This window comes from Sebastes umbrosus, chromosome 4 (assembly GCF_015220745.1).
Source record: "Sebastes umbrosus isolate fSebUmb1 chromosome 4, fSebUmb1.pri, whole genome shotgun sequence".
Lineage (NCBI taxonomy): Eukaryota > Metazoa > Chordata > Actinopteri > Perciformes > Sebastidae > Sebastes > Sebastes umbrosus.
In genome coordinates, this window is record NC_051272.1 from 32,848,504 (window position 1) to 32,862,684 (window position 14,181).

Below are 14,181 nucleotides of genomic sequence, written 5' to 3' on the forward strand. Positions count from 1 at the left end.
TGAAAGGAGAATGTATGTGTGTGTGAGTGCAAGAATGAATAATGTCTTGTACGGCCCCTCATACTTTGGTGCGCTGAATTGCATTGCATGTCTTCATTGAATGCAACAATAACACAGGCAGCGCTCTAACAGCGTTTAGGCAGCATCAGCTATTGAAGAAGAAGCTCATACGCATCAACGTACCTTTGCACAAGTAGGACAATGAAATTAGAAAATACCCCTAAACTGACATTTTTCATTATACAACGTGAACTTTTGCAGATGAATTATACTTCATACATGGACCCAAAAATCCAAACCTGTTATAGATTCGGGTTGACTGTTATCCAGTGACCAGAAGCAGATAACGGTATCATTTTATACCCCTGCAACAACGTAGTCAGGGGTAGCGCTCCGCATGTCCGTCCTTCCGTCCATTTGCGTGTCACACTTTCATTTACGGAACAGAACTTGGAAACTATTTAACTTAGGAACTTCAAATTTGGTATGATGGTTGACAGTGTGGTCTAGTTGTGCCTTTTGGGGGATAGTAGCCCAGGGTGCCCACATTTTTTTACATTTTTCAAAAAGGGCAAAACCTTTGGCCCTACTTTAGTAGGGGTCACGCAGCTCGCGGGGGTATGTGAGCCATGCTCACTCTTGCCTTGTTTTAGAAGGTAACTAGTGCTGTTGAATTGTATTGCATTATACTCACAGGTATTTCTACGTGATTGTATTTCAGATTCACAATGAGCATAAAAAGGAAAATATCTTTATATCTACAATTGGTTCTTTAACCTGTCAGCAGCAATCTGTGAGCTTGGCTAGCTTCTTCTAGCCCAGGGGTCAGCAACCTGTGGCGCCAGAGCCTCATGCAGCTCTTCAGCCCTTCTTCAGTGGCTCCCTGTGAATTTTTAAAAATGGAAATGAATAACTGTTTTTTGTTTACATTTTCATTTTTATTTATCATTGTTGTAGGTCTATGGTACGACGGTACGACAGAGTATTAGGGCCACATTGAGGGAAAAAAAAAATCTGAGATTTCGAGAATAAAGTCATAATATTATGAGAATAAAGCCATAATATTATAAAGAAGTAATTTTACGTGTTTTTTCTTTTTTTCATTTAAAGTTATGACTTTTTTCTCGCAATATTACGACTTTTTTATCTTGTTAAGTTATGACTTTATTCTCATAATGTTACTATTTTTTTCTCGTAATATTATGACTTTATTCTGGAAATCTCCCTTAATGTGGCCCTAATACTCTGTCATACATTTGCTCTTTGGCCCTCACTGCATTAGACTTATATACTATATACTTAGACTATAAACTGTGTTACCTTCATCACAATGATCAAATGTTTTGTGGCTACAGACAGATTTTTCATTTTTTTTTGTTGCCTAAAATGGCTCTTTTGATAGTAAAGGTTGCTGACCCCTGACCCCTGACCTAGCCTGTTAATAAATCCCTACACACTGAAGCACGAAGTCAGGAACACTTCATTATCAGCTTTTACTGCAGATATTGTCATGACTAAACATAGCATACTATAACTCCGTGCATTTCGGTAGTTGTATTCAACATATTCACTGGTTATATTTTCACATGGACCACCACGTGGTGGCGCTGTATCTTATTTTGTAATATGAAACTAACACTTCCGGGTTCTAATGTTTACATCTGGAGCCGAGCAGCGTCCAGCTGTCATCTTCATCTTCCTGCTCCTGAAAACCACCTTTTATATGTTAAAAACAACATGTTGTTGAAGTGCTAGGACTTATACACGCTGACGGTAGGCTGTGCTGCAGGACTGCATCAGTCACAACGACACAACAGCTTGACATGAACCAGCTAGCAGACGCAGCAGCTCATCCAGACTGCCTAGGCTAACCAGCTAACCAGCTAACGTTCGCTTGTTGACATTAACATGAGTCTACAGAAATGTGTCTTAACTTCAAAGTTAGAATAGTTTTTATCTGTTGGTTTTCCCGAAAATAAGTGGAAATGGAAATTAAGGGTGACTGTAAATACATAACAACAACTATGTTAAAGTGATATATGTATTTATCTTATTAATACCAGGTCAGCAGGGTGTTTATTGCAACTCTTGTGGTTTTCCTTTTCTTTTCTTTGTAACGTTACAGGATATTCATGAAACTGTTTGTTTATTTGTTTTGCACATTTTAAGACTATACAACATAACAGAATAATGAATAATATACAGTGCAGGAAGAGGCAAAAACCCACTGGGCTTATCTGAAGCCTCCACCTAGAGACAGGAATAATATAAAGAAATAATATGACTACATAATAGTGATAACAAAACAATTAGGACAAGATATATATAATAACAACAATAACAATACAGTAAATATATCAAACTGTACTGAAAGTTGATGATGTATTTTTTTTTTACTGTTTTATCACTTTGGGGAAAATATGGCCAACAGCAAATAGTGGTGCAGCAAAGAAAATTGAATCAAACCAAATAGTGTTTTATATGAATAAATGCTAATGGAAATTGCAAGATAATAACATGTTAAAAAAAAAACATGTGTTGGTCGGTGCACACAAGGTTACTCTAAGACGAGTAAGAAAATATTTTGGGACAATGTAACTGATAAGCAGTAATTTTAAGATAATCAATTGTTTTAATAATAGTTTATTATACAAAGATGGATAAGACTAGGGGTGTATGAAAAAATGGAATATCGCGATGTTATGATTTGTGATACTGTATTGATTCTCAAAAACACTGTATTGATTTTAAATTAATAGTTTACATGCAAAGATTAATTCAGTGAGAACTTAGTTCCTCCCAAAGTAGCTTCTAATGTTAGATGTAGAGCTGCAACGATTGATCGATTAGTTGTCAACTTTTAAGTTAATCACCAACTATTTTGATAATCCATTAATCTGTTGGAATATTTTTTTTAACGAAAAAAGTCAAAATTCTCTGATTCCAGCTTCTTAAATGTGAATATTTTCTGGTTTCTTTACTCCTCTATGACAGTAAACTGAATATCTTTGAGTTGTGGACACAATAAGACATTTGAGGACGTCGTCTTGGGCTTTGGGAAACACTGATCGTCATTTTTCACAATTTTCTGACATTTGTTTTTAGACCAAACGACTAATCGATTAATTGACAGATTAATAGACGATGAAAATAACCATTAGTTGTAGCCCTAGTTGGATGTTACAGGGACTGTGATAAATGCAAATACAGATCACACTGTTCTGATTGCATAAAAGAGTCAACTTTTTTTACTCCCAATTTTATGCATATGGTGGTGTGTTCTTTATACTAGGACAGTTTTACTAAAATTAGGTTTTAAAAAATCTCAATATATTGAATCGTACCCCTGTATCATGATTTGTATCATGATTTGTATCATGATTTGTATCGTATTGCCAGGCTCTTGCCAATACACAGCCCTAGTAGTAGACTAAGATAAACTAATTGAAACTTGGCTTACATTGTAAATCTTTACAGTGGCACAGGCAGCAGGGCTCTGTCATCGGGATCGGCTGCTGAGAGTCCCAAGTATAGACTGAGCTATGAAGAAGAAAAGCAGATGTCCAAAGTCATCTGAGACTTCACAACAGACCAGCAGGACACAGACAACAGTGAGTGGTACTGAGGTAATGGGGCCGCCTGGAAACAGTGGGAGACCTCGGAAGACTGCCCCTGTACCCACAGACAGTTTCTACCACGAGAACACTACGAAAGACAAGAATGCAAACTCAGACCATAGTGTGACAACAGCTGACGCCACACAAAAACATCCAGAGAGCAAGTCTAGATCTTCAGGTGAGTGTCTCAGTACCAGCCCCAATGTGTTGTCTCTTGTCTTGTTAAGATAGAAAGTCACACCAAACCCCATTCAATAAAAAGGCAGTTAAGCATAGTTGCTTTGTTTATCAGCAAACATTTTCAACAGTTTCTTCCCTGTTTGTTCCCTTGTAATGTTCTGCTATTACCAAAATTATGTTGGTGGTAGTAAATAGTGGAAAGTGGATTATTTTCTAACAAAGTGCTGCTTATTGGATCTTATTTTATCAGATGTATGCTGATTTGAAAACTGTTACCTATAAATTAAAGGTCTCTTAAGCCATGTTTTGTATATACGTTTGACATAAACAAAGCCAAGTTTAATTTGCAGATTCTTTAATGGAGTTTGCTATGATGTCCTTTTCATTTAAGTAAAGATAACCTACTTGAACTCAAGCTCTCCTACTTGACTCACTTTCCTTAGGAAACCCACCAGAAATAGCATCCATTTGCCAATTTTACATCTTGACTGACGGTTTAGAAAAACACTGATCTGTTATTTCTCCCAGCAGGTAGACTGTCAACTGCTATCTGTCGGCTCTGCCATGGGAAGTTCTCTCCACGCAGCCTGCGGCACGCCTTCAACAAGTGGCCTCAGGATTCCATTGATATTGTTGATGATGAGTCCGACTCAGCGGCCCAGTCACCCCTTTTATTTCACACAGACTTCCAGCGACTGGTTGGGGTCCAGTTGGACCGTGATCCCCGGTTATCAGAGTTTATCTGCAAGAAATGCCACTCCAAGTTCTACAAGTGCCACAGCATCCTGGTCAGGTTTCTGCAGAGAGTCAACCTCCCACCAGTTGGGAAAGAGAACCTAAAAAGCTGGTGAGTCCAGGAAAAAAACAAATCTACTCAAGTGTGACTTTAAAAGTGTGTATTTATTGTAGGATTCTCAATTGGTCAGACAGAAAATCTACAAATATAAGCAACTGTTTGTTTCTATTTCAGGAAGAAGTGTCCGGAGGCCTCAATAAACCATGGTTCAACAAGTAAATAAAGCTTTTCTTCTTTGCTTTTGCTCACAGAAATTACATAAAACACAAGTCAACTGATTGCATTACTCTGTTGAGACATTCTGCCTTTTCCTTTCAGCACCACAGTCCTTTACTTCAGACCCTAAGTGCCTCCACAGCCTGGTGTCCTGGGCTCACCACCACGGAGAGGCCTGCCGCTCTTGTCCCGACCTGAAGGAGGTGCGGGAGGACCAGTGCTGGGGCTCCGTTAAGGCCATTTGGGGTTGCGTTGATGGTCACAGATACATGATGGATACCACCGCCACCGACCCAGGGTACACAATGGACTTGTGCAGTGGAGTGTTGGGGAGTGGCAATGGTGATGGAGTGATGTCAGAGGAGGAGGAAGATGACGAAGAGCAGCCCAGCGGGAATAGAAGGACCCCAGCAGAAAGTATAAGCGCTCTGGCTGAACACAGTCCACCTGCACTCACAGTACAAAGCTCAGCGCTGGCTGACTGGACCAGCAACATTGAAGGTGAGACTTTTTATAGCTCATGAGATCCCCAGAAGGTCTGAGGCTGCATCTGCTGTAGATAAGTGTCTAAATGTTTGAAGGGCACACAAACAATACTACCTGTTTCTTCCTTCTGAGGATCTGATGTTTTTAGATTTTCTTGGTCTAGCATTGTATTGTTATCAAAGCCCCTTTCACACTGCTTGTTCAATATGGGTAGGGAAAAAAAGCGATGTATTGTACCTATGTATGGCGGGTTTTTTTACGATTCTGAAATCCTTTTTTAATGCCTTGAGTCTATGCAGAGGTAGAAGGAAGTTACCGCTTTTATTGTTGTAGTCTGAGTAATGTGACGTCATATCCGTTCCGTATCCATCGACCAAAACAAACCGCCGCGAGCCGAAATGAGAGAGTAGAAAACATTGGAGGGTCCACAATAGATAAGACCTGCACCCTCACAATCCAGCGTGGTAAACACTACACATCCAGTAAAGTATGGAAACACTTTGGGTTTCACACATTGCAGGAAAAGCAGAGCTAGACATCACGGCTAAAGCTGCATGCTAACTCTGTCACAGACAGGAAACGTTATCGTATCGCGGTAACGTGCGGTCGAGCCGGCCGTCACTATTATCTCCGTGGTCAAATGGGCTGACGCAACAACTGTAGAGCACCCATATACTGACATTTATGTTAAACGCATTCAAGCGGTCCCGATGGAGCTGACCATGGATGTATAAATAGAACGGAGCTGACGGGAGAGCTAGAGACCACCTTGGAGAAGTTAGAGGAAGTATACACGTGTGACTACATCCAATTTTCAAAATAAGGTGTTAACAAAGGGAACTATATATACAAAATACATATATGGAAATAAGATTGATTGGATTATATTCACCAGAAGTATAAAACATTACATGTCGCTTATAAATGAAAAAGAAAATACCACTAATTTCTGAGGGAAATGTCTTTATTCTTTGATTTTTGGGTTGCTGGGAAAAAAATAAATAATAATGCCTGACAATTACTGATATATACTGGAAAAACAAAGTTCGGAAACTTGTGTTTGGTGGATTATTTCTCTGTTGTTTCAATGCTAATGGTCATTGTATTTTACATCGTTGGAAAGCCTGTTTATTTACCTTCGCAATGATGTCCAACTTGTAAGGATCATGCATTTGTGGGATGAGCAGCACAGATAATTATGTGGGTAGCGCCCAAGAAAAATTTGCCAAAATGCTCTGTCAATGGTAAACAGTGTATTCTCATAAGGCTACCAGGAAGCCTGCAATGACTGCCCTTCACCGTCAGGCCCGTTTGCGCTGGTGTCGACAACACAGAAAATGGAACCTGAACATGTGGGGGAATGTCATGTTCAGTGATGAGTCCAGGTTCTTTCTGTTAAAGTTGGATGGCAGGGTCAAAGTATGGAGACGACGCGGAGAACGCTATGCTGATTGTTGCACCGATGGAGTAACAGCTTTTGGTGGGGGCAGTGTCATGGTGTGGGAGGGCATCTCCCTCACTGGCAAAACAAGGCTTGTCATCATTGAAGGCCATCCCAATGCAGTGAGATATCAGGATGAGATTCTGCAGCCAGTGGTGATTCCATATCTCCACAATCTGGGACCTAACTTCATCCTCCAAGATGACAACGCTCACCCCCACAGAGCCAGGGTTATCACAGACTACCTCCACAATGTGGGAGTAGAGAGAATGGAACGGCCTGCCAAGAGTCCAGACCTCAACCCAGTTCAACACTTGTGGGATCAGCTTGGGTGTGCTGTACGTGTTAGAGTGACCAACACAACCACGCTGGCTGACCTGCAACGAATCCTGGTTGAAGAATGGAACGCCATCCCGCAGCAACGTGTGACCAGGCTGGTGACCAGCGTGAGGAGGAGGTGCCAGGCTGCTGTGGCTGCGTATGGATCTTCCACCGCTACTGAGGCTCCTGACGGTGGATTCAATCAATCAATATGTCTTGTTTGTTCCTTGTTACTGATAGAGAGTTCAATCATCCAATCCACCAAACAACTCAAAACAAGAGTCAACACCAACAGGAGAATACACTGTTTACCATTGACGGAGCATTTTGGCAAATTTTTCTTGGGCGCTCCCCACATAATCAGCTGTGCTGCTCATCCCACAAATGCATGATCCTTACAAGTTGGGCATCATTGCGAAGGTAAATAAACAGGCTTTCCAACGATGTAAAATACAATGACCATTAGCATTGTAACAACAGAGAAATAATCCACCAAACACAAGTTTCCAAACTTTGTGTTTCCAGTTTATTTGCCTTCAGGACATCTCTGACTACATACATGCTGAAAATCAAACATTTTTACTGGATTAATTTAGATATTTTCCAAAGTAAAAGTCAGTAGAAAGGCATGATTCAACTTTTTCCCATGGTCTAGTGTTAAAAAAGTTAACATAAATCGTAATATCGAATATCAATACTTAAAAATCGCAATACATATCAAATCGGCACCCAAGTATCGTGATAGCATTAAATCGGAGATACAGTAGGTGAATCGTCCCAGCCCTATCGTTCAAGGAGGGAATGTTGCGCCGTTATTCTGCCTCTGTGTTCTGTATGAGAGGTACAGAGACAGAATGGGGGGACAGAGTTGTTCTGCTGCTGAGTGGAGCAGAGATATGTCAATAACCTGTTTTGCTACTGCGATTGCTGACACAGATGTTAAGAACTCATCACTATGCATCATCTGAACGTTCGTCTGGCATGTGTGGTGTCTGTATGACTCCTTGGCCGCTCATGGCTGTGGTTTCCCCTCCATTAGATTTCACAGGTCATGAGGGGGCGTTGTCTCCTGCTCCGGCCCAGCTGGAGGACAGGACTGCTGACAGTGATCTGTCTGACAGGTTAGTCACACTGTTTACCTAGACTTGTGCTGTGTTGTGATTGTAATGCAACACTGGTTAAGGCATTTTTTGGATTTCCAGGGTAGAGAGTAGAGACACCTCAGCCAAAGTGGGTCCAATAGGGTTTAGTTACTCTTTAATGTGATTAGATTGATAAAAGACCATCATATCTACAAGAACTGTAACTGTGTGTTTGCGTGTCTAGGTTCATCTGCGAGGATGACTTTGAGGAGAGTAGAAAAGGAGGATTATCAGACGACGAGTTGTTCGAGCCGTTCTCGGACAAGAGGTGGGTACAGATATTCTTCAGCAAAGGTTGTTGTTTCTTCTAAAACAGCAGAGATGGACTTAAAATGACTTCCAACATAAACCCAGGTAATGTGTTCGGTCTACCTTTCTTTCCCCCTCCCAGAGCTCGCAGAGTGACCGACCCCAACAAGAGAAGAAGAAGAAGCCCGAAGGCCCTGGAGGAGCCCAAAATAAAAAAAAAACCTGGACCGAAACCCGGCTGGAAGAACAAGTTCAAACCTAAAGGGTACGTCGGCCTATTTGACACAATTTAAGTCCTACTTTTCCTTTAATACACAACCTCCATGCAGCACAAGTTAAAGGTGCTAAATTCGATATTCAGAGCATTAATATAGCAGCAAACAACTATTTACTCTGTAAAGATATAGTGGAGTAATGTCTACCTGAGCAGAGAATGAAGTCACTCTTCTTCTATGTGTGTTGCAATCCGAACTAGTGCTGAACGATAAATCGTATTTTCATCGTCATCGCGTTATGAACATGTGCAATAAACACATCACAAAAGACAGCCTAAAACGGGGTAATTAAGAAAAATCATTTTATTTAGGGATGGTTACCAAAACCCGGAATTAAATGAGCCACGAGGCTTAAGACCCTAACGTTAGTATATATTGTCACATTGTTTTCAGTGAGATATTAATGAGTTTATATTGTGACTTTGCTGTCATTACTGTTGCTACTCTAGAAACAACATTTAGCCTAGATACATTTAGAATATTCAAATCTAATCCGGTTCTGGCCAACATAAGTAGAGCTAATACGAACACTTCAATATTCGTTTATTTATTGCAAGTCATATCGAGACAATAAAAATGCTCCCAATCCCGTATTTAACACCTTTAAAGGAACAATGTGTCACACTTAGGGGGATGTATTGGCAGAAATGGAATATAATATTAATAAGTATGTTTTCTTTAGTCTATAATCACCTGAAAATAAGGATCGTTTTGTTTTCGTTACCTTAGAATGAGCTGTTTTTCTACATACGGAGCGGGTCCTATCCAATGAGCCGGTTGCTATGTTTCTACAGTAGTCCAGAACGGACAAACCACTGGCTCAAGTTTCAGTTGGTTTCAATCTGCAACCCCACCGCTAGATGGCACCAAATCCTACACAATGGCCCTTTAAATGTAATATGTGAATGTGTAGATTATCTCAGTGAGAAGCATCTTATATATAATACAACATAAATAGAATAAAATAAAGAAAAAATATAAAAATGGCCAGGGAGGGATAAAAAAACAGCAACATATTAAATATTCATAAAGGCTTTCCTATATTACTGTATTGTTTGAGAAGGGATTTAAAAGAAGCTAATGATGTGGCATGTCTGATGTCAATAGGAAGAGAGTTCACCAGTCTGGGCGCTCTAACAGTAAAGGCCCGGTCTCAAGCCGCGATCCAGGAACAAGCAGCAGAGCCTACCGATGCATTAACAAACTACTATTGTGTTTTTATTTTCAGAGAGGAGCTGCCCAACATCTACAAGTGTCCGTATCAGGGCTGTACAGCCGTCTATAAAGCTCCTGATGGTTTGAAGGTCAGAATTCACAAACCATGACATCATTTCACTGTTATATAAGTGATAAGTAATTGGATCAATGATGGTGTATATTACTGTTAGGAATGCTTCAGTACTTAGTATCGGGTGTCCAGCCTATAGCAAGCTAATTTCACTGTTTTCTACAGTAAAATAATGATATCCCATATAGTGTTTAGAATAAGTATATTCAGTCATTTTAATCTGCCCCCTGATGAGACAGGTCTTGTTCTCCAGATTCTGTATAAAGATTCAGTATGCCCCGTCTTTGACTGTATAAATGACATGGTTCTCTTATCGGGTGGACTTTTAGAAGCACATCAAGGAGCATCACGAGGAGGTGAAAGAGCGACCCTGCCCTCATCCTGGCTGCAACAAGGTTTTCATGATCGACCGCTACCTGCAGCGACATGTCAAGCTCATCCACACAGGTGAGGTCAACAGAAAGATTTGGATTTGTTTTTAGACGGTGTTTTACATGCTCTGTTCTTCCCACCTGGGGCCTGTATCATAAGACAAGTTCAGCTTAGTCTGGGGCTGCGGTCGAAAAGTCAAGAAATGACGTCCTAACGTCTTTTCCTAACCACTTGTCCTTGACCTCAGTGGAAAACGTCATGAGGTCAAGGAAAGATGAGAAGGAGAATTTAGAACGATTTAGGACAAGACAACCGTGGTGTTGAGAGAATCCGACTGCACTTCACTAGGCCCCCTAAATTATGATGCGACGGCGGCGGATGTTAGTGACGTGGGTGATGAAACCACAATATTCCCAAGATGGACTACAAAAGACTCTACTTCCCCCCCCGTGCGGTGTTAAAATAGCTCCTTCAGTAACAGACTGCTTCAGCCGCGGTGTGTTAAAGAGAGATATCACAGGTGTCCTTCTGCTGCTGGAACACTTTACATCAACATATAATAAAGGGTTATCTAACCTAACAGGGGACAACCGGTGAATAATAAAATTACTTCATTCCCAAGGTTGGAATTGAAATTAAAAAGGAATAACCTACAGGCTAGCACAAAAGTTGAGTTATTGTTTGAGTTATGGTGAAGGAGTACAACCATTAAATGTATATTTCTTCATACTCCTTTTTGGAAGTAACATCTATTTAAGTTGATTATTTGTTTTCTATATGTTAACTGTTATATATTTACACATTTAATTTGTTATTCTTGTTTTGTTTTTTTACTAATTTGTTACTTGTTTGACATAAATAAATAGAAATAAAGTGAAACGAAATGGTTGTCACTGCCCACTCATATCTATCAACATGAATCCCAATTAGTATATGACTGTATGGAAATATTATGCAAGATAGGCATATCGTTTGTTTTCATGAACGGCCAAATGGTGTGTCGCTTTCAAAGTTGCGGCCGCAAGGAAGTGTGGGATGTCATTATCTCCTTTCCTTTGGTAAAGGATGCTCCAGTGTATCCTCTGCTAAAGGAGATAATAAAGGAAGCATTGAAGCACCTTTGCTCATCATTTAGAGGATTCAAACAGCTCTTATCACGGCTGCTACTGAGATACTTCCGGGTCATTTCACTCCGTTAGGAACCTTCCTGAGAGAAAAATACTTTTTCGACCGCAGCCTGGCTCTCGAATCTCTTTGGGTAACTTGGCTTCACTGAGCGTAACATTGCCGATCCTTAACTATATATAATAACTGGTATCACAAAGATGTTGATCAATCGGCTCAGTCAGACTAGTTTAACCAGTAACCAATGTAATATTTTTTTACTTTTCTAACAATGTAACTGTGAGCTGCTGCTCCATCCTGAGAGCCGTGTTAAGACAATAGATATGCTCTGAATCCTGTATAGAGAACATTTAATGTGTATGTTGGCTTGTACTTAAGTTTGTCATCTGTGTGTTTCCAGAGGAGAGGAACTACATTTGTGACCAGTGCGGCCAAACCTTCAAACAGAGGAAACACCTTTCAGTTCACCAGATGAGACATTCAGGGGCCAAGCCATTACAGTAAGTACTGATGATGTGATTTGCCACTATAAAACTTCTGTAGCTCATGAACAATTATTTAACCCTCTGAGACCCACAATAGATTTGTTTTAGTCTTTTTTATGGGGGTACAGGGAGTCTTTAGGGGGAGATAGCAGGTTAACAGTAGATGTCACATAGAAGTGGTGTACATCTTCTGAAAGCTGGGAACCTGAAGATTAATTTTAGATGTAGCTCAGCACTCTGTGTGTAAAGTTGTTCTAGTCATAAATCAGAAATAAACATGAATTCATTATTTAAAATGAATTGTAAAAGTGTTTAAGGGTTTAGAACATGATAGAAGTATATGATGATCACCCCTGTGCTCTGTTAAGTTGTTGCTGCAATCTTTGGGTTGATACCATTTGTTACACAGATTTGGTGCTAAATTTAACCATTTTTTACCACTCGAGAATTGATAAAAAATGATCAATAATCCTTCCAAAACACCAAGACCTTAAGGAACACTATAGAAAAAGCCATGCTGTGATTTGGGATCAAAAACTTTTGACATTTGGAGATTTCTGCAAGAATTGCATTTTTCGGTGATTGGATGGCGAGCACGTCTGTTGTGTAAACTGCTCAGAAACCCCCTATTGTCAATCTAGCTAGGAAAGCCATCCATCCTCTGAAGTCTGTAGGTCTCTAGTTTGTGGCTGTAAAGTTTCATGAGGCTGTGATTATCCTAGAGGTCACCACAGGTCATTTTATACAGTGAGGTCAATGAAATGTCTCCTATGGGGACTAACATCATCACACATGAATACAGTTGGGCTCATTGGATCCACAAGAGTCTCTGCTTTACAGTGATACCCAATTTATGTAATTCAAGACTGTTTAGGGACCCCAGTATGCAGAAATATTCAGATGCACCATTTTAGAATAGGAGAAAATAACACATTTATACTGCATGCAAAAAACTGTTGTTTCATATGATATCTGTATCTTTAAAACTGAACCTGCTACAGCCTCTGAAAGACAGTAAAGTCGGTCGGGATCGCGGGTCTCAAAGGATTAAAGTAGTTGATATAAAATGAAGCAGAATTATGATCCTCTTTCTAATTGTATTTGTTTTGTTTTTCCTTCAGATGTGAGGTGTGTGGCTTCCAGTGTCGCCAGCGTGCGTCACTGAAATACCACATGACCAAACATAAGGCGGAGGCTGACCTGGAGTTTGCGTGCCTGATGTGCGGGAAGCGTTTCGAGAAGGCCCACAACCTGAACGTCCACATGTCCATGGTCCACCCGCTGATTCAGGCCAAGGTCCAGAGAGGCAGCAGCCAGGAGCAGCAGCAGCAGCAGCCGCAGCAGCAGCAGCCGCCACCGTACTCTGACCTGCACACCATCACTCTGACCGGGGAGGTGGTTCAGCAAGACCAGGACAGATGACGGCAGGGGCTCCAGGTGTGCTGCACGGGTACATAAACTATGGGAGTTTCCCACTTCTGACAACCTGTACTGTAGTTTCCATGTTTTCACATTCAGGTCATGGGCCGGGATGGGACCTGCTGTATGGCAATACAGATGTTTATCTCAGTTCTCTACAAGTATAGCAATTTGAAATCAGTTTCTGTGTCTTAAAAACAAAGTCAAACTGTTTTCTTCAACGTAAAGTTTCATTTTAGTAGGTATTGACCAATCGGCTGATAATTACTATCTTATGGACAGCTCTTTACAGTTCAAGCATCACTTTTCATTCCAACCTTAAGTTCTCATTTTATTGTCAGGACATCTTCTGACCAAGCGTACCACAAGTTTAGGTTTTAGCAGCAGGCCTTCCTTCACTTGTAACATTGTCGAACGCTGCAGTGCAACCTGACGCTCTGGAGCGAACGCATTAAGAATCTTAGGATCCAAGTTTCTGGGTCAACAGGTGAGGCGATTTGTTCCGTGTGAACTGAACAGAGACTTCATGTTGGTATTAGCGGTAATTTAATACAGTTTAACAGTAAACATCAATGAGATCAAATTACAAATAGTAACGCTGGATTACATGCTGCATAGTCAATCCCACTTTTGTAGGTACTAGGTAGGCAATTTGAATTCAGCGTGGGAATGGTGGACCCAGCCACTAACAATAAACATAACATTGTATAAAGAGATAATTATAGAGTTAAAAAATGGCGATCATAAATAGTATCATAAACTGGTTTGA

At 40.5% G+C, this 14,181-nt stretch overlaps 1 protein-coding gene across 2 annotated transcripts; it reads left to right on the plus strand.

The window, feature by feature from the left end:
* Positions 1 to 1,619: 1,619 nt before the first annotated feature.
* Positions 1,620 to 14,165, plus strand: znf276 (zinc finger protein 276). Of its 2 annotated transcripts, none has more exons than XM_037767787.1 (12): positions 1,620 to 1,773; positions 3,478 to 3,795; positions 4,326 to 4,644; positions 4,768 to 4,808; positions 4,912 to 5,310; positions 8,097 to 8,178; positions 8,384 to 8,467; positions 8,591 to 8,713; positions 9,952 to 10,027; positions 10,341 to 10,458; positions 11,909 to 12,008; positions 13,115 to 14,165. In XM_037767787.1, the coding sequence occupies exons 2-12, from the start codon at positions 3,543 to 3,545 to the stop codon at positions 13,413 to 13,415; spliced, it is 1,896 nt and encodes a 631-aa protein (XP_037623715.1). In that variant the 5' UTR covers positions 1,620 to 1,773; positions 3,478 to 3,542; the 3' UTR covers positions 13,416 to 14,165. The 2 variants fall into 2 exon arrangements, with proteins under 2 accessions (XP_037623715.1, XP_037623716.1); XM_037767788.1 differs by having other exon boundaries at positions 4,329 to 4,644.
* Positions 14,166 to 14,181: the final 16 nt, after the last annotated feature.